We start from the raw sequence: 23,164 nt of genomic DNA, 5'->3' as shown, positions 1-23,164 counted from the left end.
CAGCCTGTGGGAAACCCCTGTGGATCAGCTGGGAAGGACAGCATCCTGTGGGAGGGACCCATGTGGAGCAGGGGCAGAGGGAGGTAATGGAGGAGAGGTAGAGGTGAAGCAGCCTCCCTTCCCCCATGTGCCTTCAAGGGAGGAGGCTGAAGATGGAGAATAGGAAAAAGGTGTGTTTACTTTGCTTTTACTTCTCACTGCTCTAGGCTGTTAGTAATAGGCAATACATTTCATCAGTCTCCTTTCCTTGGTGATGTTTTGCCCAACTGATGAGTGATCTGCCTGTCCTTATCTCAACCCTTGAGTTCTTTTCCATGCTATTTGCTCTCTCTTCCTTTGAGGAGGGGGAGTATGAGAGCAGTTGTAGTGGAGTTTAGCTGCCCATCAGAGTAATATCTGGCTAGTGAAGCCAGGATGTGCCAACATCTTAAGTGGGAAAATTTAAACAGGACAGGCTTTTGAAACTTTGCTTTGCCATGTTAATTCAGATTTTTGTACTATTTCATTTCAGCTGACTGAAATAGGATGTTGTGTGTTGGAAAGAGTTGCTTGTGTTGTTGCAAACCTTTGCTGCTGGCAAAACTTTTTGAAAAATACATATACTGCTGGGATCCAAACCAGCTCATGAAACCACACTGACAAATAGAGGCAATTATGTCAAAGTGCCTCTGGAAACCTTTCTTCTCAACCAAGTTCAGTGCACAGTTATAGTGCAAGAAAGCAAAACAAAACAAAACAAAAAATAACCTACCTGTATTTCCTCAAGAAAAGCTGCATCATGTTCAGAGTCATTGCTCTGAAGGATCCATCAGAGTCCTGTACAAATGTAGCAAGTATCGCTTGGATTTCCTCAAGAGCTGTTTTGGGTGTCCATCCTGGCTGGACCTAATGTAGGAAATTGATTTCTGGCAAGACATTTGTTTTAACCACAGCTATACAGCCAAGCCAAGTAAAATGTAAATTTTTCCAAACCAACAAATCATTTTTTAATTTTGAAATAACGGGAGGAAAATTCATCTTGTGAAACTGATGGAGGTGAGGAGAAATACTGACTCTTGAGTCCCTCATTTGTTTAGACCACACAAACGCAAATATATTTTACAGCTGTTTAATCATGGCTTTCTGTATTTCCTGTTACAGATTTAACATAATCAATTTAATAAAACTGTAATGTGAAATCCATAAATTTCTCCTAAAACATAAATTGTAGATTTTAATTGACAAAAAATTCTTAGTAGGACACCAATTATGTATAAAGAAGTCCCCTTAGGTGAGTTTTCCATTAAGTTTGATGCTAGGAAGCAATAGAAGGGAACTTTTCAAAGTCACCCCTCAAATTTGGTCTCTCTTTCAGGAAGGCTGTGATATGATATTAATATTTTTATTGTTTAATTATATCATCCTTTCTTTCTCTTCCCCATCACCTGCAGCCATAATTATAGCCAGTGTCTATGTCTGTCTATTTTTTGGTTGATTAGTTGGGAATTTTATTAGTGGGAATTTTATTGACTCCAGAATTCATGAGAGTAAGCTTTTCTCAAGAGAAGTGCACCCAGCTGCGCTACAGGAATTACATACAGGAAAAGGCAGCATCAGACAATCTCTTGTCCATAAATACCTCCTCCTTTCTCCCCCAAGATATGTATTTTAGTTTCTAGTAGTTCCTCAGTACCAGAGATTCTTTGCTTCTGATTTCATTTACTCTGGTAATTGCTTGCAAATGATTCTTATTAAAAAAGGAAATATTGAAGAAATAAGAAAGTGAAAAATTAACAGCAATTTACAACACTGATGAGGTATTCTGCAGTGCTTTTTGAAGCCTGGTCTCTCCATCTGTATGAGATCCATTGACCTCTTTTCTGTATTCCATGAAGAATGGTTACAGAATCAAGCTCAGCTATGTGAAGCCTCCAGTGATTCCACAGAAGGTTCCACATCTCTTTTCATTCCTCATTCCCTCATTTTCTCCTGAATTGCCATGGAAGTCTCCTAAATATTTTTAAGAAAGTTTTTGGTAAGGCTGTCGAGGTCTGCAAATTTAACACTGCCACCCAAATGGCTTTTGCTCAAGAATTAACAAATGTTTCGGAAGCTACCTAAACTTTTCCTTTAGATCAACAAAAAATTTCCTGTAAACATCTTTCATGGAGATCTGACTACAGTAAAGCAAGCTGAGAAAAACATCCATTTTCCCAGTAGTTTTGTTTTGCTTTGTTTTGTTCAGTGTGGTTGTCTTGCAGGTTTGGGAGCCAGTGGTTTCCTTAAGCCACGGAATTTATCATATAAATTATCCTCTATTCATACTGAAGGACCTGGATCTCAGTGTGTGATCCATTGAACTGCAAAGCATGGCAAGCTCAGACAGCGACAGAAAACATATTCCTACCTGCAGGGACAGACATGCTGATGGCAGCACTGAGAGGAATGGCAGCCAAGCAGCCTGGGTCTCTCAGACAGCGCTGCTGCTTGCCAAAATGAAGGAATGACTGAAGGTGTTCAGAAAGAACTTGGGGCCAGAATGCTGAATAGTGACTACTTGTCTTGTTTCTAGATGAGTCTAGGAGTGTGTTTATTGCCAGCCCACTTCCCTATGAGAAACACAGATTTGAGAGAAACTAATTGGAATAATTTGGATTCTAATACCCCTTCATCGCTTATGCAAAAGAGATACTTGCTAGAAAATATGTGTGGTTGATATTTTCCTGCAAGAAAATAACATCAGCTGGGTAAATGAATAAAGATTTGTACATACCCTGAATGACCAGCATTAGAAAGTTTGCATGTCCCCATGGGATAGAAAAATACTTGTTTCAGGAATAGGCTTTTCTTCTTGAAATTCTCTATAAACCAGTAAGCTGCCTAGACAGTAAAGTACAAGGGGTAGCATTATGATGTTTTCTCTTGATATAACAAAATCTTGAGCAACAAGAAAATGTTTCAGTGTTCATTTGATGACATTAAAGTCTTTGTGGGAAAATTTCAAACACAGGCATCTTCAAGAGTAGAAATCTGATACGCTATATTCTTGAAATCTGTTCCCTAGAAACAAGGGATTTGTAAATGATAACAAAAATGATATAGTAAGGAGTGCTTATTAAATTAAAATGAATTCATTCATAGAAGACTACAGTCCTGTTTTCTGTAAGGAAACTGTGAAGGAAGATAGTAGTCGTTTCAGTGTTGGAGAGCAGAATCCTTGATTCATACAGAAACTTCTTGGCTGAAAACAGCTTAAATAGAAAAAATGATTAGGCAAATTAAAGGATATAGACTTTCCTCATGTTTTCACAGACAAGATATAAATTTTATCTAGAGAAATCACAATTTTTGAAACAGCTTATGGAGTAATTTCCTATGGTACTGCCACTATGGGAAAGCTATTGACACAGAGAGTGAACATGAAAATCTGTTGCGGGTCATTGTCTCTGACTGCAGTGTGACTTGCTAGAATTTGCTTGCAGTGCATTGTATCCTCACTGAAATGGCAGGGAAATCTGGAGGTGAAGGTAGTGATAGCACTAAGCCAGGTACACAGAGCGGTTCTGTCTTGCTTTTCAATTCAATTTTCAAAATTGTATGCAGCAAAGTGTGGTGCTAGTTTTAAAGGGTTATAGCCCATGTCTGTCCCAGATCAAAGTTTTAATGAGGACTCAACAATCAGCTGTCAGTACATCTGTCCAGTGCTGGATGTGACAAATCCGCTGTGTCCATCCCACACAACATTTTTTTTGCAAATTTATGGAATCTGTTGTACGCAGGATTTACTACCATTACTGTCCATTGCAGACAGAGCATTCCATTCTCACAGCACATATGCTTTAGTGTGCTCTGCAGTAGCCTGAGTCTCCTATAAGCTTCTTATTCTACTCTTAGTCTGCTCCTAAATTAATGAAAGTGACTCGCGTTCCTATATTTTAATTAGGCTTTGCTGCAGAATCCTGGGATGTTAAAATGTACATTAATTCTAAAGTCAATATTTGAAACAAAAATCTATAATGGTCCATTACGTTTAAAAATATCTGAATCAGAAAATTAATGAAGCTCAGATTATTGGGTGTTGAGAGAGTTTTCCGAGGAAACTCTTTCCTTATTTTTTCCTTTCCCTATTTAGATTCGTCTAGATGCTTTTTATCGCTAAGACAGACGAGACTAAATATTTTTATGTTTTGTTTGTTGAATTCTGCTGGTTATTATTATTATTAATATTATTCAATTATTTATTCTAGAGCATGTTCCATTCCACTTCTGATATTCATGATATTCATAAGTTCTAAAGACACAAAAGGGATTTCAGCAAGGTTTATGTTATTAAATTGAAATACGTGGTACAGTGTCTAAACTCTCACTAAACTGCTCTTTTGCCTCTGTTGAAAGACAAAATTCTCTTTAAAAAAACTAACATTTCCAACCATATTTAATTTCTGTTTGTGTCTCATTCTTTTTCTCTCTGTATGTCCCCAAGCTTTGCTATGTATAAATCTATAGAACTCAATGGGAAAAAAAATCACTTTTGATTCATTCATTTGATTTCAGTATGCTGCCTGAAGAATGCCTCCTACACTGTGACATTTCAAGTGACAAATTTAACAGGTGATGTTATGACCTATAAGCTGTAACTCTTCTCACTCACTCCTAAGTAATTAAATTGTAATACTGAACATTTAGATGGCTGAAATTAGGTGAAATGAACTGCACCCTCCACAAGATTTCTGCTAAATTATCTACATGGCAAATGCTGCATAATTAAATACAGAGGCATGAGCTACATATCTTAGACAAGTGCTATTCTTGAGGTAAAAAGTGGCAGAGCGTGCCCCCTTGAATTACCTTGCCATCATCAGCCCACTGATTTACATAAGATCATGTAAAAGATTAGTCTTATGGATCTTGAACATGACCTTATTCTGCTCACTTCTATTTGATTTGCTACAAACAAATGTCAAGAACAAATTACTTTTTTTTTTTTTTTAATGTATCATAAAATAAAAGAGTAACTTGTTATTTCCATATTCTTGAAGATAATCATGGAATCGTAGAATGGCTTGGGTTGGAAGAGACCTTAACAGTCCTCCAGTTCCAACCCCACTGCCATGAGCAGGGCTGCTACCCACCAGCTCAAGCTGCTCATGGCTCCATCCAACCTGGACATGAGCACCTCCAGAGATGGTGCACCCACAGGTTCTCCAGGCAGCCTGTGACAGGGCCTCACCACCCAGGCTGAACAAGCCCAGCTCCCTCAGCCTTTCTTCACAGAAGTGCTCCATAAATGTCCCTCTGTACAGATTTATTTTAATATATATTTTTTCACTGGGAAACCTACCCATTTTCACAAGTGACTCCTTCCAATTGTAGGCGCTTTTAAGTATCGGTTATTGTGATTATAATCTATCTTCACTTACATCCTAGTTTAGCACCAGCTGAATCTTAGCTTACTAAATCTTTCAAGTACTTTTGTAAGAGTAACTGCTGTTTCACTGAAAAGCATTGGAAGTTATGTCTGAACTCGTCTTTCAGCATTTCTACTTGTGCTGAGGATGCAGGAGCTGACCAACATCCATGTTGATCATCTATTGTTCCAAACAAATAGACAAGCTATCCAAATTCTCCCTTTTCCGTCATTATTTCCATTTTGCAGTGCTATAAGACTGTCAAACACTGATAATAATCTCTTGACACTCCTCTTCCCTGGAGCTGTTCAAGAAATATTTAGATGTTATATAGAGAGACATGGTTTAGTGGGAAACACTGGTGATAGGCAGATGGTTGGACTCGATGATCTTAGAGGCCTTTTCTAATCCTGGTGATTCTATGATAAATCTCTGCAGTGTTTGCACTTTAAGCTATTTACGTGAATGCTTCAGAGATAAGATTGTGAAGCTTTTCATTGTGAAGTTGTATGCAAAGTCATTCCTATGTCCTTCTGGTTCCTTCCTCACATGGTATTTTAGCTATGAAGGGTGAGTATTTTGATCTTGCATTTGGTTTGTCTTACCACAGTGTGATACACAGCAGTGTTCTTGAATATAATTGTTATATCTTCAAAGCTCTATTAGTTGTTCTATTTGTTCCTTTTTTCTTCGCTGGAAAGTAAGAACCAGACTTTTTTACCAGATTGTGATGTTACAGGTTTTTAAAAAGCCTCTTTTTTCACCCACAGAAGTGTTTAGTGCTTGAAAGACTGATTGTATGCACCTGTAGATTTTTTATTACCTACATTCTATTACAAAACTTGAAATCTGATGAACTCACTGAACCCAGTGAGCATTCCACCAAGCAGAGCAATAAACTATCTGTTATATCCATGTCTTACCGATTCCCTACAGAGCTGGAGTTACTCATCTTTCACCTTATTCTTTCATTTTTATAAATAGCAGGCAAATCATGCAGCTCTTTCTATACATTTTGTCTGTATATCAAGTGCTCATGAAAGCAAAATGCACATCAGTAAGATAGGACAGATCCAGCCAAAGCACTACATTACATTTTAGGCAGTTCTCTTTTCAGAGCCTTCTATAAGCTGACAGACATAACATGCATATTAACATAGGAACATTCTCAAGAAGCCAGAAGCATTTTGTCTTTACTTTTGTAAGTAATGTTGTGTAACAGTCTTTGACTCCTGCTCATTAAGCAATGTGGAATTTCTCCAGGAGCAATGAGCATCTTGCTTATAAACTGAGTAAACTTGATAGAGAAGACACTTTGAAAATGGCTATAACAAGAAATAGGGCTTTCCCTGCTTCAAGGTCAGATAATTCCCATATTTAAAGCACTTTGTTATTCTAAGTCTTTCTGTTTTTGTAGCAGCTCACCAGTTTGCCTTTAGTTATTTAGCCAGCACTATGAAGATCAAAGTGTTTATCACAGGTCCAAACTAAATTAATCATTTTATTTTAGAGACCTTAATAAAAGAACTTAATGAAAGCAGAATAGCCACGGGCTTTCTTGAAGTTGGTAGATTGGGTAGCATATCATAATTTTAAGAAATGCAGGGCAAATGCCTAACAAATCTCATTCCTGCCTTCTATTTAAAATTTGTTCAAAATAAATGTAGGATTTGATTACTTTTATTAGGAACATTTTAATGGCAAATTTAATCAAGAATTTTATACTGATGTATACATTTATTTTTCCAACATAAACTAAATTTATAAATTTCTTTGATTTATCTGCTGATGCAGTTAAAGCTGCTAATTAAGTTAATAGACTTAATGGTGAGTGTGTGTGAAACCTCAGATCCCTGAGAGTGTTAAAAGCTTGGGCTGGTACAGAGCAAACGATTTGCTGTCCCTCCGTCGATATTAGCCTGGAACAGGAAATGAATCAGTTTCAGATAACCTTGTAGTCTGAATCGGCTCATATTCTGATTGTCTGTCTACTGAAAGGTATGTGGGTTCAGGAGTCTCTGAGACCAGGAAGAATGCAAAGATAAACTCACAAAACCAATAATTGCTCTTGTGCGTGAGACTTCTATCAAGGCTTGTCGAATTTGATTGTAAGAAAAGTGTTCTGTTTCTGGTTTTACTTGGAAATCTGGGACAATGAATGTAAGATAAGTAGAATATCATGCTCTATAATAGATACATCAGCCACACATCATCCCAATCAGTTTCATTTCTGATGATCACTTTATTGCTGTGTGCGTATATATGCAGTCAATCTTCTTGAAGAGAGGCCAAAAAATATCAACAACTTCCATGACAATCACAGCATTTTGGGGGGGCATTATTCCAAGGTGAGAGAGTTGCACTGTCTTCTGCCTTCTTGTCACTCATGTCATCATTACTCTCCCTGTGTCACCCTGTTCTGCTAGCAGCATTAGGACTTGCAGTGTCTAAGAAGGTGCTCTCCTTCTGACCTTGTAACATAGACTATGATCCTGATTCATGAGGACAAAATGGCAGCTTACTGGTTTTGGCACCCATTATATTTTGGTATCGTGGGATCATGACATCTCACAGGCAGAGTGATGCTGATTGAGTTGCCTCATGGGGAGTGCAATCACAGACTGGAAAAGGGGTAAGAAGAGAATTGCAAGTAATACTAAGAAAGTAACAGTGGTCCAGGCAAATCAACTGTAAACATGCTTTTTTGTAACTATCAAACATGAGCAATTGGAATGAAACAACAGGTTTCACTTGAACTTCTTAAAGCAATTAAGGTGAACAAATCAAAAATTAATTCTCACAGCATGCTGTGGAGTGTCCTACTTCACACAAGGCCAGAAAGCCATTACACTGGCTCCTGAATATCCTTCCTCAGAAACAGTCAATAGCAGGACAGTAGAAATACAGTAATTAGAATCTGAAGGAACTATGTAGCAGCTATCCTGGAGATCCAATTTCATCTTGACATTACTTTTGGTAAGGCCCTCGGTGCTTCCTGAAGTAAACTTTGCCTTATGTTCCCCAACAGAAGAATGATAAAATTAAGTATGAGAAGCTTAGTAACCAGTAGAACATATCTCAGTTTGTGCTTGCTTCCAAAGGTGTATTGTTTAATACAGATTGCTTTCTATATCGAAAAGCATCCAAGTTATATTCAGTATATCTGTGAGAAAACTTGTAAATACTTAAATGTGCATAAATCCAGTTTTCACTTTGAAAAACATCCTTCAGAGAGGATTGTGGTTGTTTCAGTCTCAGAGGGACTGTAGAATCCATTACTTCAATTGCATCAAGAGGTCCTTCGTCAAGCACTCATTTTTTTCCAGATTTAGACCAAATGTAACACTACTTATTTTGGCAGGAATGTTTCCTATTTTAAATTGGAGTCCTCAGGAAAAGACCTAGACATCAGGAATCAGCTTTTCAACTTGCATCAATGTGTCAGCTCAGCTAAAATTTGACAGATATCTGACTTTCTGTGCTAGCAAATGACCTTGCATGCAATGTTTGTCATTTTTCTTTTAAGAGGTGTATGTTTGGTGGCCAAAAATGCCACCAATTTGGCATCATTAAGTTAACAGTCCTGTTTAATTTTAAGTAATAATTATTTAAAAAAAAAAAAAAAAAAAAAGTTTCTGGATCGTGGGTATAGTTTCCTTTTGTAGCAACTTGTTGAGAACCTCAGAATCAATTTAATAGCAGTTTTGTTTTGCAGACTCCAGATAAATCCAGATGCATTTTGTTTTCCAACTGCTGAGCCAAAGAAATCTACTGTAAAAGGAAGAAAGAAAATTATCATTTATAACTCTGATTTACTCTTGATAATTAGGTATTACCATCATTCAAATTAAATATCCATGGTAAAAATAATGAAAGATCATGGGCAAAAGACCTAATCTGTGCCAGCTACAAAAAAAATGAAAGATGAACAATGTAAGGTCTGAAGAGAATAGAAAGAAATCTCCATTTCTCAGTACCATTGGTTTAAGTGCAGATATTTTGCAAGTGGATGTGTTCTGAGGGATTACATCATGTGGGACTGTCTCCTACAAGTCCAATTTTCTTTATACAAAAGCTAATAAAAATTACATTTTCTCCTGGTGATAGAAATGAAAGACAGAAGCTCTCTCTAAAGGTTTGCTATTTGAGTTCTGATTTTGACAGCTGTGTCTATGAAACCTTATTTCATTGATGTTCATAATGTATGGCTCCATCTATCCGTCCTCCTTTAAAGGTCTTATTTGTTGTCCTAAGCAATAAACCAAAATGCCATGAACAATACTGTGGCCATAATCACAAAATGAAAATGTAAGCAAGCCACAAAATGACTTGAAAAAGAGTTCAGCTTCAGCCATCAAGAAGTATCTGCAAATAGCATATTTTAAGGTGGTTACAGGAAGCAGCCTGTGAGACTCTGGAACATTTTAGCTACTTAAAATTTAAAGCACTACTACGGTAATGAAGTGTTTTCAGATGTGGGAGTACTTTATAGAAACACTGTGAAAAGAACAGAAATTTCTGGTTTAATAGCATGTAGGATATGGAAACAAGAATTCGGAAAGTGGGAAAATTGGTGTTAAAACCTTGCAGCTGAATACTTAACCTAAGCATTTAAGCTCTTCCTTTTTAAATACAGACATATCTATATATGTCAGGATCACGAGCTGGAAGAATTGTGTTTATTACATCAGAAAAGTCGCTGTGTCATCTTTTATTTATATGTTTCAGATCCGGTATAAACCCAATAGTGGGAGAAGCGATCGCTTGCAACGTTATCAATTTAAAATATAGGCGGATGCTCATTGCAGGAGAACGATTCTACGATTCCATGACTTTCCCTTCTGTCCAGCAGCTCCTGGCTGTCACTTCGTGCTATCCACACCACCGTCCCTGCGACTGTGTGCCCCTCCGCCTCCCCCCCCTTTCCTCCTCGTCCTCCTCCGCCTCCGCTCGGCCGAAATGAGGGAGCGTGGTGGAGCGTCCCAGCAGAAGGAGAGGCTGCAGTGCCGTTATCTTTCCCCATCTCTTCCGTCTGGCTCCGGTGGGCTTCCCTCTTAGGGTGAAACACAAGGAGGAGAGTAACAGAGTGCTTCCTCTTGCTGATGTTTGCTTGTTATTCCAGCTAATTTGCTCCGAGAGGAGAAATAAACTGCACTTTCAGCTGCACCATTAATTCCTGTCTTTTCAGGCCAACGGCACAACTCCAAGCTTCATTAAAAATAACACCAATAATAATAGAATTAGGGAAAACTTCGTCTTTTTCTTTGTTAATTAAAAGAAATCCCATCTCCCCCTCCCCGGCTCACCCCACCCGCGGCTGACTGACAAAGTGAGCAGAATCCGTGTTCTCACACCGCCGGGTATCTATTACATGAGAACTTTCTTCTGGCGCCAGGAGGTATTTGGAGAGTTTGCCTGCTTATTCCGCAGGGAAACCGCTGCGAGCAGGGGATACCTGAGCAACGCCCCTGGCCAAACCGCGGGGAGAGCAGCGAGCCCGTCGTCAGGTCTCGTTGTTGTCTCCACCGTATTGCTGCGCAGCAAATGCTGGAGCAGAGGGGCTGCACCCTGTGTCCCAGCCCTTTCCCTGCGCTTCCCCAGCGGGGCAGCCCCGGAGCCGCTGCCGGTGGAGCGGAGGGGGCTGAGAGGCGATGCTCACCTCGGCGCTGCTCAGGAAAGCGCTCCTCGGAAAGTCCTCGCTGCTAGGCAAAAGAAAGTCTAGTAAACACACTTCCCCCCCCCGTCCCCCCTGCCTAAGGGCATTGTTATTGTCTCCCCTTCCCAGGTGCCTCTCCCGGGGGCTCTCAGCCACGCAGAGGTGCTCTCTTGCTTTAGATGGCATAAAACAAAGGCTGTCACTCATCCACCTGCTGCCGCACCGCCGGCAGCACCCAAAGTCCCTTCGCGCAGGAGCCTCGTGTGCCCCTCACGCAGCCACGCAGCCCTTTTCCCTCTGCGGAAAGATCGAGGCTGAGATGTTTGCCAGACTCCGTTCCCCCCGCCCTCCAACCCCCTCGCAGCCATTCCGCCTTTCTCACCGCCGTGAGCAAAGGAATAAAAGCGCCCTTCTTACATCGCGGCCTTTCCGAAAGTGTGAGTGCACTTTTAGGTGGGAGCGAAGTGACTCCGGGTGCTCTGCTGAGTTCGATGAGAGGACAAAAGCCGAAGGAAAGTGTTACTTAAGGCACTTTATCGAGAACACATCTCTCTCCTCCGCCCTGCTTTGTCGCTGCCAACACCCCAGAGAGTGAACGCTGCTTTTAGCGGCTCCCCCTCCTCTTCCCAGAGATAACCTGACTTTTACGGACTTGGCCTCTGGATTTTTTTTTTTTTTTTTTTTTTTTTTTTCTTCCTGCTGCACTTTTACTTCAGAAAGAACATAAAAGCTGTTTTTCTGTCCTGCCACATCCAGGCTACCCGCGGGCTGCCGGCCCCGCTGCCCCGCACGGAGGGAGGATGGAGCAGAGGATGCTGCCCTCGGAGCGCAGCGCGGGGCGAGCTGTGTTCTAACTTAGGAACGGGGGAAAGGGAAAGGGATTGTACCTAATAACGGGCGTGAAACGCTTCCTCCGTGTACCAGGGGGCATTTCCCCTCCTTCAGCACGCGGAGAGCCTAAAGGATCAAAGTCTTGGCAAGAGGATAAATGGGAGCATGATGTAATGCCCCATCAAAAGCCTTGAAAATGATCCTGAATCCGGAAAACGATACCTTGGCTGAGGTCGCGCAAATCAGAGGTTTGGTGGATATGAGAGGAATCCGTTTTGCTCAGCTTCTTTGGGTGTAAATCCGAAGTCGAGGCTCACTCTCAGTTCACCCAATGGCACTTCCCATTGCCTGCACGAACCCAGGTGCAGGCAAAGATGATCTGAGAATTTGGCCATTCCTTTATTTCCCAGCCCCTCTCTCTGCCCCATCCCGACATTAAAAGAGAAGGAATATTCATTCTACATCGCCTTTAACTGGCTGAGGAAGAGGTGGGTGCGGAAGGTGAGATTTTGCCATTGTGGCTTTTGAGACCGGGTACGATTTTCTCCTTTGTTTAAAGAAATTCTGCACTTTCTCCCATTAATCTTTAGCAGGGAAAGCGTTCAGCCCGCACCTGTATAAACAACCCGGACTACGGGGGGGGGGGGGGGGGGCATAGGGGGAAGTAAACCTATATCTCTCCCTCTGCAGTACCTTTAAATATATATATATATACATACATATATGTTTGTATCGATATATATGTATGTATATAAGGGAAAATGTAGGTGAACTAGGGAGGCCAAGCAACCCCCAAGGCTGGCGTGCTCCCCTTTCTCATTGCCAGCGAGAGCATCTCAGTGTCAACCCGAGTTCAAGAGATCCAGTTGCAGGACCAGCCGCGTGTTTCGGCGCTTCAAGCAATGTCAAGTTTCCCTTGGAAGGGTTGCTCCCAACCCGGCTCTGATGTGGTTCTGGCCCCAGCGGGCGAAGCCGAGGTTTACACAGCGTTAAGTGGCCGCGGGCCGCGGAGCGCTGGGCGAAAGCACGGCCGCGGGTGCCAGGAAAGTCGCTCTGCGGCAGCGGGAAGGTTCCACTTAACTCGGGAGGGAAATGTAAGGGGAAAAAAAAAAAAAAAAAAAAAAAACGGGAGCGAAATTTCGGGACAAGATCTTTCCACCTGTTGTAGTCATTAGGTTCTTTTCTATTCTGTGTAGTGGAACTGTTATTCTGCTTAGCTGCGCGCAGACAGGGCCGGGAGGGCAGCGGGGAAGCAATGTGTTGCTTATTCATTCTGGGAAAGAGGCAGTGTCAAGGGCGAGGGAGGGATGCATCTCGGGGGCTCTTCTCGTATCCCCCCTGTGGAACGTTTACCCGAGCGTTCACCCGTCCTTTCCCCCGCGAGGATCTCCCGCACTGCCCGATATCCCTCAGCCCACCGGGCGGCACCGCGCCCCTCCGCGCGGCGCCGCTCCGGGAGTTGCGGAAGGCACCGCCCCACCGCGGGGCTCGGCCGGGGGCTGCCCCCTCCTCCTCCCCCCGGCCCGGCCGCCTCTCGGCCCCGCGGCCGCCGCTATATAGCGCTGTGCGGGGGCGCATCCCCCCGCCGCGCCCCCCGCGCCCCCGCACGGTCTCTCCGCGGCGGGGCCGCCCAGCGCTGCCCGCAGCCGCTTCGGCCGCCCGCCCTGCCTCCGCCGCCGCCGCCTCTACCCCCAGGGGCCATGTCCGCGGGCTCCGGGAGCGAGACAGAGGAGCTGCCCGAGATGGACCTGCGGGCGCTGCAGCTGGACTACCCGGCGGCGGGCAAGAGGCAGCCCCGTGGCGAGCTCTACCCCTCTGGGGACAACTCCTCGGCGGCGGAGGAGGAGGAAGAGGAGGAGGAAGAGGAGGAGGAGGAGGAGGACGGCGAGGGCAGCTGCGCGGCGGGGGCGGCGGGCTGCAAGAGGAAGCGGGCGAGGGGCAGCGGTCCCGGGGGCAAGAAGGCGCCGTCGGGGCCGCGGGGGCCGGCGGCAGAGGGGAAGCAGTCGCAGCGCAACGCGGCCAACGCGCGGGAGCGGGCGCGGATGCGGGTGCTGAGCAAAGCGTTCTCCCGGCTGAAGACCAGCCTGCCCTGGGTGCCGCCCGACACCAAGCTCTCCAAGCTGGACACGCTGCGCCTGGCCTCCAGCTACATCGCGCACCTCCGGCAGCTGCTGCAAGAGGACCGCTACGAGAACGGCTACGTGCACCCCGTCAACCTGGTACGGGATGCCGGCGGGGGAGCCCGGGAGTCCGCAGAGCTCGGGTCGAGCCGCCGTCCGGGCATTGCTGGCGGCGCTGCCCCGGGTGCCGGGTCCGGGCGGGTGCTGCAGGTCCGGGCAGTGGGGGGAACCCCGGAGAGGTCAATTCCTCGGGTATGAAGCAAGTGTTATGTCCGAGAAAGGAGCAATTCGCAGTCCAAAACCAAGCGCCCGCGAGGGTATGAAGTTGGCTCACGTAGCGTTTCCGAATAGTTTCTAAATCTTGTGTTTATAGAACGATGCAAACAGTCGCAAAGCGAGATGAGTGTTGCATGCCTGATGAGAACAATTTGTTGCACGTCGCAGCATTACGTGGAGAGTTTCATTATAATGAAAATAACGTAATGAAAATATTTGTTAGAGGAAGTCAGCTTTCTCGGTGCTTCCCGCAGGGACTAAAACACGATGACGTGTTTGCAAGTGAAGTAGAATTAGACATCTATCAGTAATAAAGCTCTGGTTTCACACTAGGATAAACTTTCTAACGCCAAATCCCTCTTTTTGCTTGCAGACTTGGCCATTTGTGGTCTCAGGACGACCCGACGCTGACACAAAAGATGTCTCTGCAGCCAGATTATGTGGAACTACCGCTTAGCCAAAGTAATTTTTTTCTCTTGTCGACCTTTTTTTATGGGCTGGATCTTTTTAAGAGCTATCATTTTATCGGCTCAAGACCCAGAGATGGGGACCAACCCCCATCTCTATGTGTTAAATCTGTGTTTCCCCTCAGTTCTTTCCCTTAGAGCTCTGAGGGGAATCTATTTAAAGCAGTAAAGGAAGGAGACGCTGGAAAGGAGAGCTGTTATGAACTGTCTGCAGCCGCTGAAGTCTGAGATTTGGAAAAGCCCTTCTTGGGCTTTGCCATTTGTGCCGCTGCCTGAGGACCTGTTGTTCTGAGGCTGTTAAACTAATGGAAGAGGAACAGATTGTTATAGAATTAACAGCATGGACCAAAACACAACTCTACAAACTAACCCCAAACAGTGTTATTTGTATTCTAAAGCAAAGCAGTATTTTAGATTAGCTTTGAAACTCAGATTTATAATATATTTTGATGGCTTTTGTATTCACGGGTCGGGTTTACTGCAACTATGCAAGAAGTGTAACCATTCTTTGTTTTTGTCCTTTTAACCGGAGTTTTCTTGAAAATATGTAAGCAGCTACATTCTGCATTTAGGCTACCACGCAATGGAATGAAACTAATTCCTTTGGTTATGCCTCGAAGTGCCACATGTAACAATGTGGGACTGTCCCCAAGATGTGGGCACAATTTCTACATCTTAATACGGAAGAGAAATTCTGCTCACTGAAAGGCCAGGGTGCATGCGCTGTAAAGAATGAATTGTGTGGTGCTGCAATACAGCAAGGATTCACAAGGTGTTAAACATTTCTTCTACACTGCTACACTTCCCTTTGATAAGTTGACCCTCAAATGAGTTCCAGTAATGTTTCTTCACTAATCCAAATGCTGTAATAAAAGGAGGATGCCATCAAATAAGTTGCAAATGTAAATAACTTTATTTTTTTATAAATGACATTAAAAGCTTGGTTACAGTGACTAACAGTACTGTGACAGTGTGTGGCTGCTTTAATGTAGGACAATCTTTGCAGTGCCGATCCTTGAAAGCCTATTCTGTAGGTATACCCTTCTCTTCCTTATCTCCTGAGAGCAGATACATCTTCAGCAGCAGACAAGGACACTTTCACCCCAACCTGCTCACATTAGGTACAGCACTATGACAATCATCAGAGAAAAACACAATTTAACACCCTATGGAATTTATTATCATAATCTTTTCTTTGAACCAGGAAAATAAATGCAGATATGAAAATTATTTCAGTCATTTGCTCTACTTCACGGCATGAAAGATAGAGCAACAGCTCCTTTGCAGTTCATCAATTTCCCTTTTCCATCTACAGTTTTGCTTTTATTTGTGTTTGTGCAGTGGGATAAGCAGCAGAGTTGTTCCAGTTGGAAGCAGACTTTTCCTTCTTTAAGACCAAAACACCCGAGAGAAGGCTTTCTTCTGCTCCAAATATTTTCTCAGAGGTTACTTCATTGTAAGGGAGAAGGCTGAATTGCTCTGGAGAAGAGAAGGCCTCCTCTACTTCATTTAAGCAGCCAGGAAGGAGAAGCATTTGCTTAACAAGTATGAGTTTAGCCTGGTTTCTGATCATCTCATATTGCAAATTTCTGTTTTCAAAAACTGTCTAGAATCCCAGGACTGGCGTTCAGTAATATCTTTCATACAGATGAAACTGCAGAAAAGTGTTATTTTCCCTGAAAGATATGAAATAGTCCACAGCTACTGAACAACAGAATGAGAGCCTAATCCAGGATCTGCTGAAATTCTTTTCTGTGATTTGAGGGCAAGTTGTACTGAGACTGCAGCCCGATTTATCTTTTAGTTTTACCGAGAGAAAGGCTGTGAAGAAAGGGGTATCCTAAGTGGTAGTTGTGCCACTGAGGGAGGACCGCAACCAATTGTATCTATAAAGCTACATAAAAAGAAAACAATATGAACAGTAAATCAAAAAGGAAGGGCTTATAGGAAAGCGTAAGGTATAAGAAAACTCAACTAATGTTTATCTGAACCCCAGAGAAAAGATTATTCAGAAATTTAACTGAGGTGCCGCTTGAGATCATCTGAGTTGTGATACCGAGCTGTTTTTGGCCTTGATCCCAGCTGTAATTGGGTAACGACTCCAGGAGATCGGAAAAACAAGGAAAGCGTGGAGAACTTTAAACAGTATAGAAAGGTCCATGTGAAATGATGGAAAAAAATGTTCAGGGTAAATTCCCAAATATGAAGTAGGTTATATTAAGTAAATACAGTAGGCCAAAACGGGGGGTGAGGAGTGTGACATGAAGGAAAACATATTATTGCTTCCATCCGTGCACCATACTACATGCTCTTGTGATTCTTGTGTGTGTTTGAGGCTACAAAGTATATATAAAAAAATTTTCTTTGCAAAATAATGAATGCACTTACTGTCTTTGATGCTGTAAGAGATGCATCAATACAATGGTGGTGCCCTGATGGACTATCACCAGTTTTAGAATAGAAATACTCAACGTTCACTTCAAGGTTTAAAGACAAAATCAAGAGAGAAAAATGTAGCTTTTAGTAAGCCTCATGTCTTTGTTTCAAATGCCTCTTCATAGAGATATGTGTCAGGGTATAATTACTTATCTTAATAGAGCAATTAAGCACCTTTGAGTTTCTCTAACGAGGATGGATTCTGGTATTTCAAATCATTCATTTTAATCCTTGGGTTCATAAATATTTTTTGCAAAAAGTACAAGGTTTCTACTTGTACCTCAGTGAGAGGCATTATTTGATTAGGAAGAAAAGAAGCAGACGCGCTCCTTGTGGATTTGTCCTGAGATGAGGGTTCAGAGAAATGCCAGGCAAGCCATGTGTTCTGGCATGCCTCACTTTCAAAATTACACACAAATGCACACACACATTATTTTAACTCGCAAACAGACGAAATTTAGATCCGTGCTTTTTGATCAAGATACTCTTTTTAAGCATTAGCAGATTCCATAGGAAGATAATGTGCTGTGGCTCTTTATTTTTTTAAATTATGTTTTTGCCTACCTGATTGAGTAAGCTCATTTGGTTTTCAAAGTTTGAGTGTTTCAACTGGATGTGAGCTATGTAACCGGATGGAGAATTTAAATGAAAAACCGTCTTGTATTTCTGCAGTTCACAAACATGGAAGCGAGCAGTCCACATACATTCATATTTGACAAGTATGTGTTCGATGAATATTTTGTTACATTAATGACATCTGTGGTCTTTGGCAGAAGGTACAAGGGGAACCCATCTTGTTTCCATAAAGGTATACAAATTTGGCTAGCACTGTTTTACAAATAAAATGCCATCATATGAATGCAATTCATATTCAGCTGAGACCTGCTTCGTGTGCAATCTTAAATGCAGAGTACCTGCACTGACTGTCCTGGCAGACAATCAGGAGGAACATATGTTTCCCAAAAGTATTTTTATGACTTTAAATTTGCATAATTTATATTAAAATTGTATAATTGTATAAATTGTGTGAAATTTTGTTTTGCGTCTACTTTACATGACAGAGCAGATCATCAGCCAGAAAACTTGTGTCTCCAATGCAAATCCATTCCTTTCCAATACACGTGTTTGGTTACATAAGGAAAATACATCTCCTATACTGGAAATGCCAACAATTCTGAGTATAAGAAACATAGTTTGCAATTAAGGAATACCTGACCCATACATTTCCCATTTAATACCTTTACACACAGACTGTTTTAAAACCTCCCAGCCATGCTATGGATTCTGAACAACGATTCATTTTCCCAGTTCAGTAGAGACAACTGTTAGAAGTACAGTTGCAATAGAGGTCTCCCGGATGAATGAGGGAGAAATTCTTTGTAAGATCTCATTAATATCTTGAAGTTCATTGGCTGTAGAAGGACCCTAATGTGACCAGTTGGAAGATTTGGCTGAATATCTAACCTTTTAGTTAACCATCCAAAAAACTGGGTAGGATAAACCCAGGTTTAAATGCTTGAACTTCATATGAGCCAAGCAAGATAAAAAGAAGGAAGAACTGGGTTGTGGAGCTATCCACTCGTGAGCTTATAATATAACCAAATAATAGTTGCATTATTTGAATGAAACTGCATGGAAAGCTATCAGTTCTACTGGAGAACAGTCACTTCCTCCACAAGTAGCTAATTCTACATTACAATACATATGGATTTGATGTTGCAGCACAGATTCTCACCAAGGCTAATGGTAATTATGTCTAAGAAATATGTTCCATTACTGAGAAGTCTTTACTGCTCTCCATTCTGAGAACTGAGAGACTTCTATACAGACCAATGCACAGAGGGTGGATGCTGAGCTGACTCTGTAACTTTCCAACTGTTTGACCTTTGCCCATTCAAGGAAAAAATCATTTGGTAGTCAGTGCAAACTGTGGGGAATCCTTAGGAAACAGTTATTTTAACAACTGAAGATAATAATTTCAGAAAGATTACTAGGAATGTGCACTATTTTCAAGTGTCTGAAATATTTAGGAGAGTAAATTCTGTGATTTTCAAAAAGATTTTCTTCTCTAAGTTTAAAGTAGATTTTTAATCAACTGAGCAAAAATGCTTTCACACTAGGACTCCGAAAACATGGGTATAGTCAAAAATTATTTGTGTGTTTTTTGAGAAATATATGCATTTAAGAACACACTTGTTATAGAAATTGATATTTGTAATATATTCCAACAAGAGTGCACTGGAAGTCTCGTGTCCCCACAGTGCAGGCTCACTAAGATTCAGGTTCTGAGAGGAAATAGGTCTCAGTTTCTTCATTGGTTCTGAACAGCTTGCAAAATAATTATAAAAGTAATTTTTAAAATGCCTTCTTTGGAATGCAGCATGAGAATTCTACCAGAGTTAAAATTCCTAGTAAAGTTTAGACAGCTGATCTAAGTGTTCCTGCTCCGGCAGGGGGACTAGACTAGATGACATTTTGAGGTCCTGTCGAATCCCTGACGTTCTGTGTGATTCTGTGTGATTCATATAGAATCATCCAGCCAGACAAATAAAACTGAGAAAACCTACTGGCTTTTCCATCACTTCCGTAATGCTGGTGCTGGTGGTCTGAGAGGGTCTGGGACAAGAAACATGCTATTTGAAGAACTATAATTAATCTTGATGATGTGATTGGAATTTAGCAACTGGAGGAAATCACTCAATCCTCTCTTGCTGGTGGAATTGTTTAAAAGAACTAAAATTTCCAGCATCGAAAAGAATTCATAATGTTGCAAGTGTTCCAAGACAACAAAACAGGCGGAGCTGAAAATTTGGAGATATGAACAGGCACAAACCCAACCCAAGGAAACTAATTGCTCAGCATCTGGAGCAAAAAGTTGCAAGAACAGCAAAGGATTGCATCACTTTGTAGGAGTTTACAAAGTTCAGTGTAGTGACCACAGACAAAGTGTACACAGTGGATAGAAAACAGCAGCATTAGCTTACAGGAATTTTCATAGGAACAACAAGAATAAGCTACATGGATACGAATTCTGAAAACAAATTGATATTTTTTAAAAAATTATTCTGATTTGCTGTGATGGAAGAAGGAACGGTATTAACACTGTAAATCCTAGTCAGTAAAAGGCAAAATTCAGGCCAGTGGAGGGCCACAAAGATGATAAAGGGCCTGGAGCATCTCCCTTATGAGGAAAGGCTGAGTAACCTGGATCTGTTCAGCCTGGGGAAAAGTGGACTGAGGGGAGATCTGATAAATATTAATAAATATCTAAAGGAAGGTGGGAGGCAAATGGATGAGGTCAGGCTCTTTTTAGTGGTACGTAGTGATAGGACAAGGAGTAATGGCCTAAAACTCGAACATAGGATGTTCTGTATTAACATGCAGAAGAACTTCTTAATGGCAGGGTGACAGAGCACTGCAACAGGCTGCCCAGAGAGGTTGTGGAGTCTCCTTCTATGGAGATACTCAAGACCCATCTGGCTGCCTACTTGTATGACTTATTGTAGGGTACCTGCTTTAGCAGTGGAGTTGGACTCAGTCTCTTCAGGTCTCTTCCAACCCCTGCAATTCTGTAATTCTGTGATTCTTACTAAAATGTACCTTTCATGAGGGGAGATTGTGATTAAATGTTAGATGGAAATTTTTCACTCAGAGGGTGATGAAGCACTGGCACATGGATGCCTCATCACAGAAGTTATTCAAAACCAGGTTAGATAAAGACCAGGGCAGCTTGATTCAATGGGTAGCAACCAAGCCCATGGCAGGGGATTGGAACTAGATGATCTTTAAAGTCCCTTCCCACCCAAGTCATTGTATGGCTTGCAGTAAGGATAAAAAGTAAAAAAAGCATAAATGTTCACAGAAAATCTTGGTTGTTTGTAATACCATAAGGAACTACTGCATTCCTTGAACATAAGCACAACTAAGTTTGAAGCAGTTCATGTCCTGAGTATTATTCAGAGGGCAAGTTGTTTCAGAGGAAAAGGGGACCAAAGTGAAACAGAAGTCTTTTGCAATAAGGAACTGAAAGATCCTGACTTCCCCTGTGATTCATTTCTTCAAGGAAGTCCCTCTTGCTCTGTGAAGAAGGCTGAAGAGGAGTGGAGCAGTTCATTGTTCTGGGAAGCCTCAAGAACATGTAACTTCTAGAAGATGTACAGTCATCATGGGGAAAACAAAACCAATGTCATTTTTTTCTCCTGTAGAAACAAGACATCTTCCTCACAAAATAAACACGTACATTTAATGTTTTCTACAATGTAAAAAGGAGACCTTGGAAAGATGGTTAACACCAAATCTTTTTACTTGTTGAATATCTCATTGTTATTCTGGCATCCACATGGTCTGGACCTATCTGCATCCCTTCTGGGGAGCAAGTGAATATATGCATTAATGACATCTGCTCCAGGCAGCAATCTGTGATTCCCACCTCAAGTAGCAGAGAATGCCTTGCATCGTTTTGTTCTGATTTCTTTCAGATCAGACAAATGGGTTGTGTCCATCTCAGAAACTGCTTACATTTACCCTCCTCTCTGTCCCACTGGGACATCATTAAATTTTATTTATTTATTTTTTAACTAGAAGGAGGGAAAATGAGTTTATGTTACTGGTTAGTAGGAAGGAGATTTGGTGCACTACAGTTCTGAGGAAATGTATTATATTCCTAGGTATGACATTTTCATATGAGTATGCTTGAGATTTGTCAGGCTTGTGAGAACAGTTTTGTAGAACTGTGACAGTTAACCAAGGCCTTCTCTCTCTATTTAGAAAGATCTCTGGGGCTGTGCAACTTGAGAATCATAGACAGAATTCATCACAGAAGGAACACATATCACATCCGTTTGGGTTGTCCCCAGTTCTTGCAGTGTTTTATAGGAAATAGAGCAAAATTTGCAGTATATGAAAGAGAACTGGCTGGATGACATGTTGACATGGCGAAAACCAGAAAAGAAAGCAAAGAGAAAAATGTAACAACCTTCTGTAGGGCTACTGGATTAAAGCTTAGCTGCCATATTGGTGGAGTTCATTGCATCACAAAAACTGGAGAGGCTAATAGACCAACATACAGGTAGACCATCATAAGGAATAACAGCTCATGAGTAAATCTGACTTCATCAGGAATGAGTCAGTTGATAGACAGAGAGATATGCGTATAATTAAGCTGTCTCAGCCTTGGTAAAGATACTCAGATTGCAAGTCTAATAGTTTAAGGCATGACAATGATGTTCATGAAGCATTAACAGACAGAGCTAAAAGGAAATTGGAAAGGCACAAAAAATGTGAAAATTCTCTTGAAAGAAAGCCTGAGGCACCTCATTTTGGCTAGCACATAACAATATGTCATAAATATGCTTTGAAAATTATTTCTCAAGCCATTAATCATAGCAAAATACTTGTAACCACAGGACTTGCTGCCAATCTGTTTCTTACAGTAGCCTCGTGGTGCTAGGTGAGGTGTTTGCTCATCCTGTGGTACAGACCAGAACAGTTCCTTTATCTTAGGGACTATTTCACATTTCTTTTCTACTTTATATATTCTGCCTGATTCTGTGATGCAAATTATGTTATAAGTACCTTGTTCATCAAGCTTCAAAGATAAGAAGACGTATTTCCCCCTTTTAGACTGAGTGTAGACCTGATGTGGGTGGAATAGCTGTGCAGATCTGTTTTTTTTGTTGTTGTTGTTGTTGTTGTTTTTTGCCATCCTTCACTAGGTTTTTACCCCTGTGGGTAAAAGCATACAATTTTCCTCTGTGAATTGCACAAATTGCTAGCATAATCTGAGGATATCCTGAGTTTGTAAGAGAGCAGCGGCTATCATAGATTACCACCGCCGTTACTGCCAGTGATCATCACTTGATCCCTCCACATTATGAAAGAGGCCAAAGACAACTGATACCTGAGTGTCTTCATCCCTAGGTTCTCTCGACACTCACCCCGGGTGAGTCTGGGTTCCAAGGGATAACACTCCGCCGTTTCTACTAGCTCACA

At 41.8% G+C, this 23,164-nt stretch overlaps 1 protein-coding gene and 1 long non-coding RNA gene across 2 annotated transcripts; one reads left to right on the top strand and one right to left on the bottom strand.

The window, feature by feature from the left end:
- Nucleotides 1–10,334: 10,334 nt before the first annotated feature.
- LOC128091604 (uncharacterized) lies at nucleotides 10,335–13,361 on the bottom strand. The gene is made up of 3 exons (XR_008211483.1): nucleotides 12,097–13,361; nucleotides 11,461–12,015; nucleotides 10,335–10,595 (listed from the first exon to the last, which is right to left on the bottom strand). It is a non-coding gene; the product is annotated as an uncharacterized LOC128091604 (long non-coding RNA).
- A 149-nt stretch (nucleotides 13,362–13,510) lies between these two features.
- On the top strand, nucleotides 13,511–15,967 carry MSC (musculin). Its single transcript, XM_052704936.1, has 3 exons — nucleotides 13,511–14,093; nucleotides 14,644–14,732; nucleotides 14,863–15,967. The coding sequence occupies exons 1-2, from the start codon at nucleotides 13,575–13,577 to the stop codon at nucleotides 14,725–14,727; spliced, it is 603 nt and encodes a 200-aa protein (XP_052560896.1). The 5' UTR covers nucleotides 13,511–13,574; the 3' UTR covers nucleotides 14,728–14,732; nucleotides 14,863–15,967.
- The last annotated feature ends 7,197 nt before the right edge of the window (nucleotides 15,968–23,164 follow it).

The sequence above is a fragment of the Tympanuchus pallidicinctus genome, unplaced genomic scaffold (assembly GCF_026119805.1).
Source record: "Tympanuchus pallidicinctus isolate F22 unplaced genomic scaffold, pur_lepc_1.0 scaffold5, whole genome shotgun sequence".
NCBI lineage: Eukaryota > Metazoa > Chordata > Aves > Galliformes > Phasianidae > Tympanuchus > Tympanuchus pallidicinctus.
The sequence above is the reverse complement of the archived record's forward strand: the minus strand, read 5'-3'. Positions and strand labels throughout refer to the sequence as shown.

Bases quoted from the DNA above. Each gene is read 5' to 3' on its own strand.
- MSC (XM_052704936.1), top strand. From the start codon at position 13,575: ATGTCCGCGGGCTCCGGGAGCGAGACAGAGGAGCTGCCCGAGATGGAC. The intron at 14,094-14,643 runs GTACGGGATGCC...TTTTGCTTGCAG, and splicing joins ACGTGCACCCCGTCAACCTG to ACTTGGCCATTTGTGGTCTC.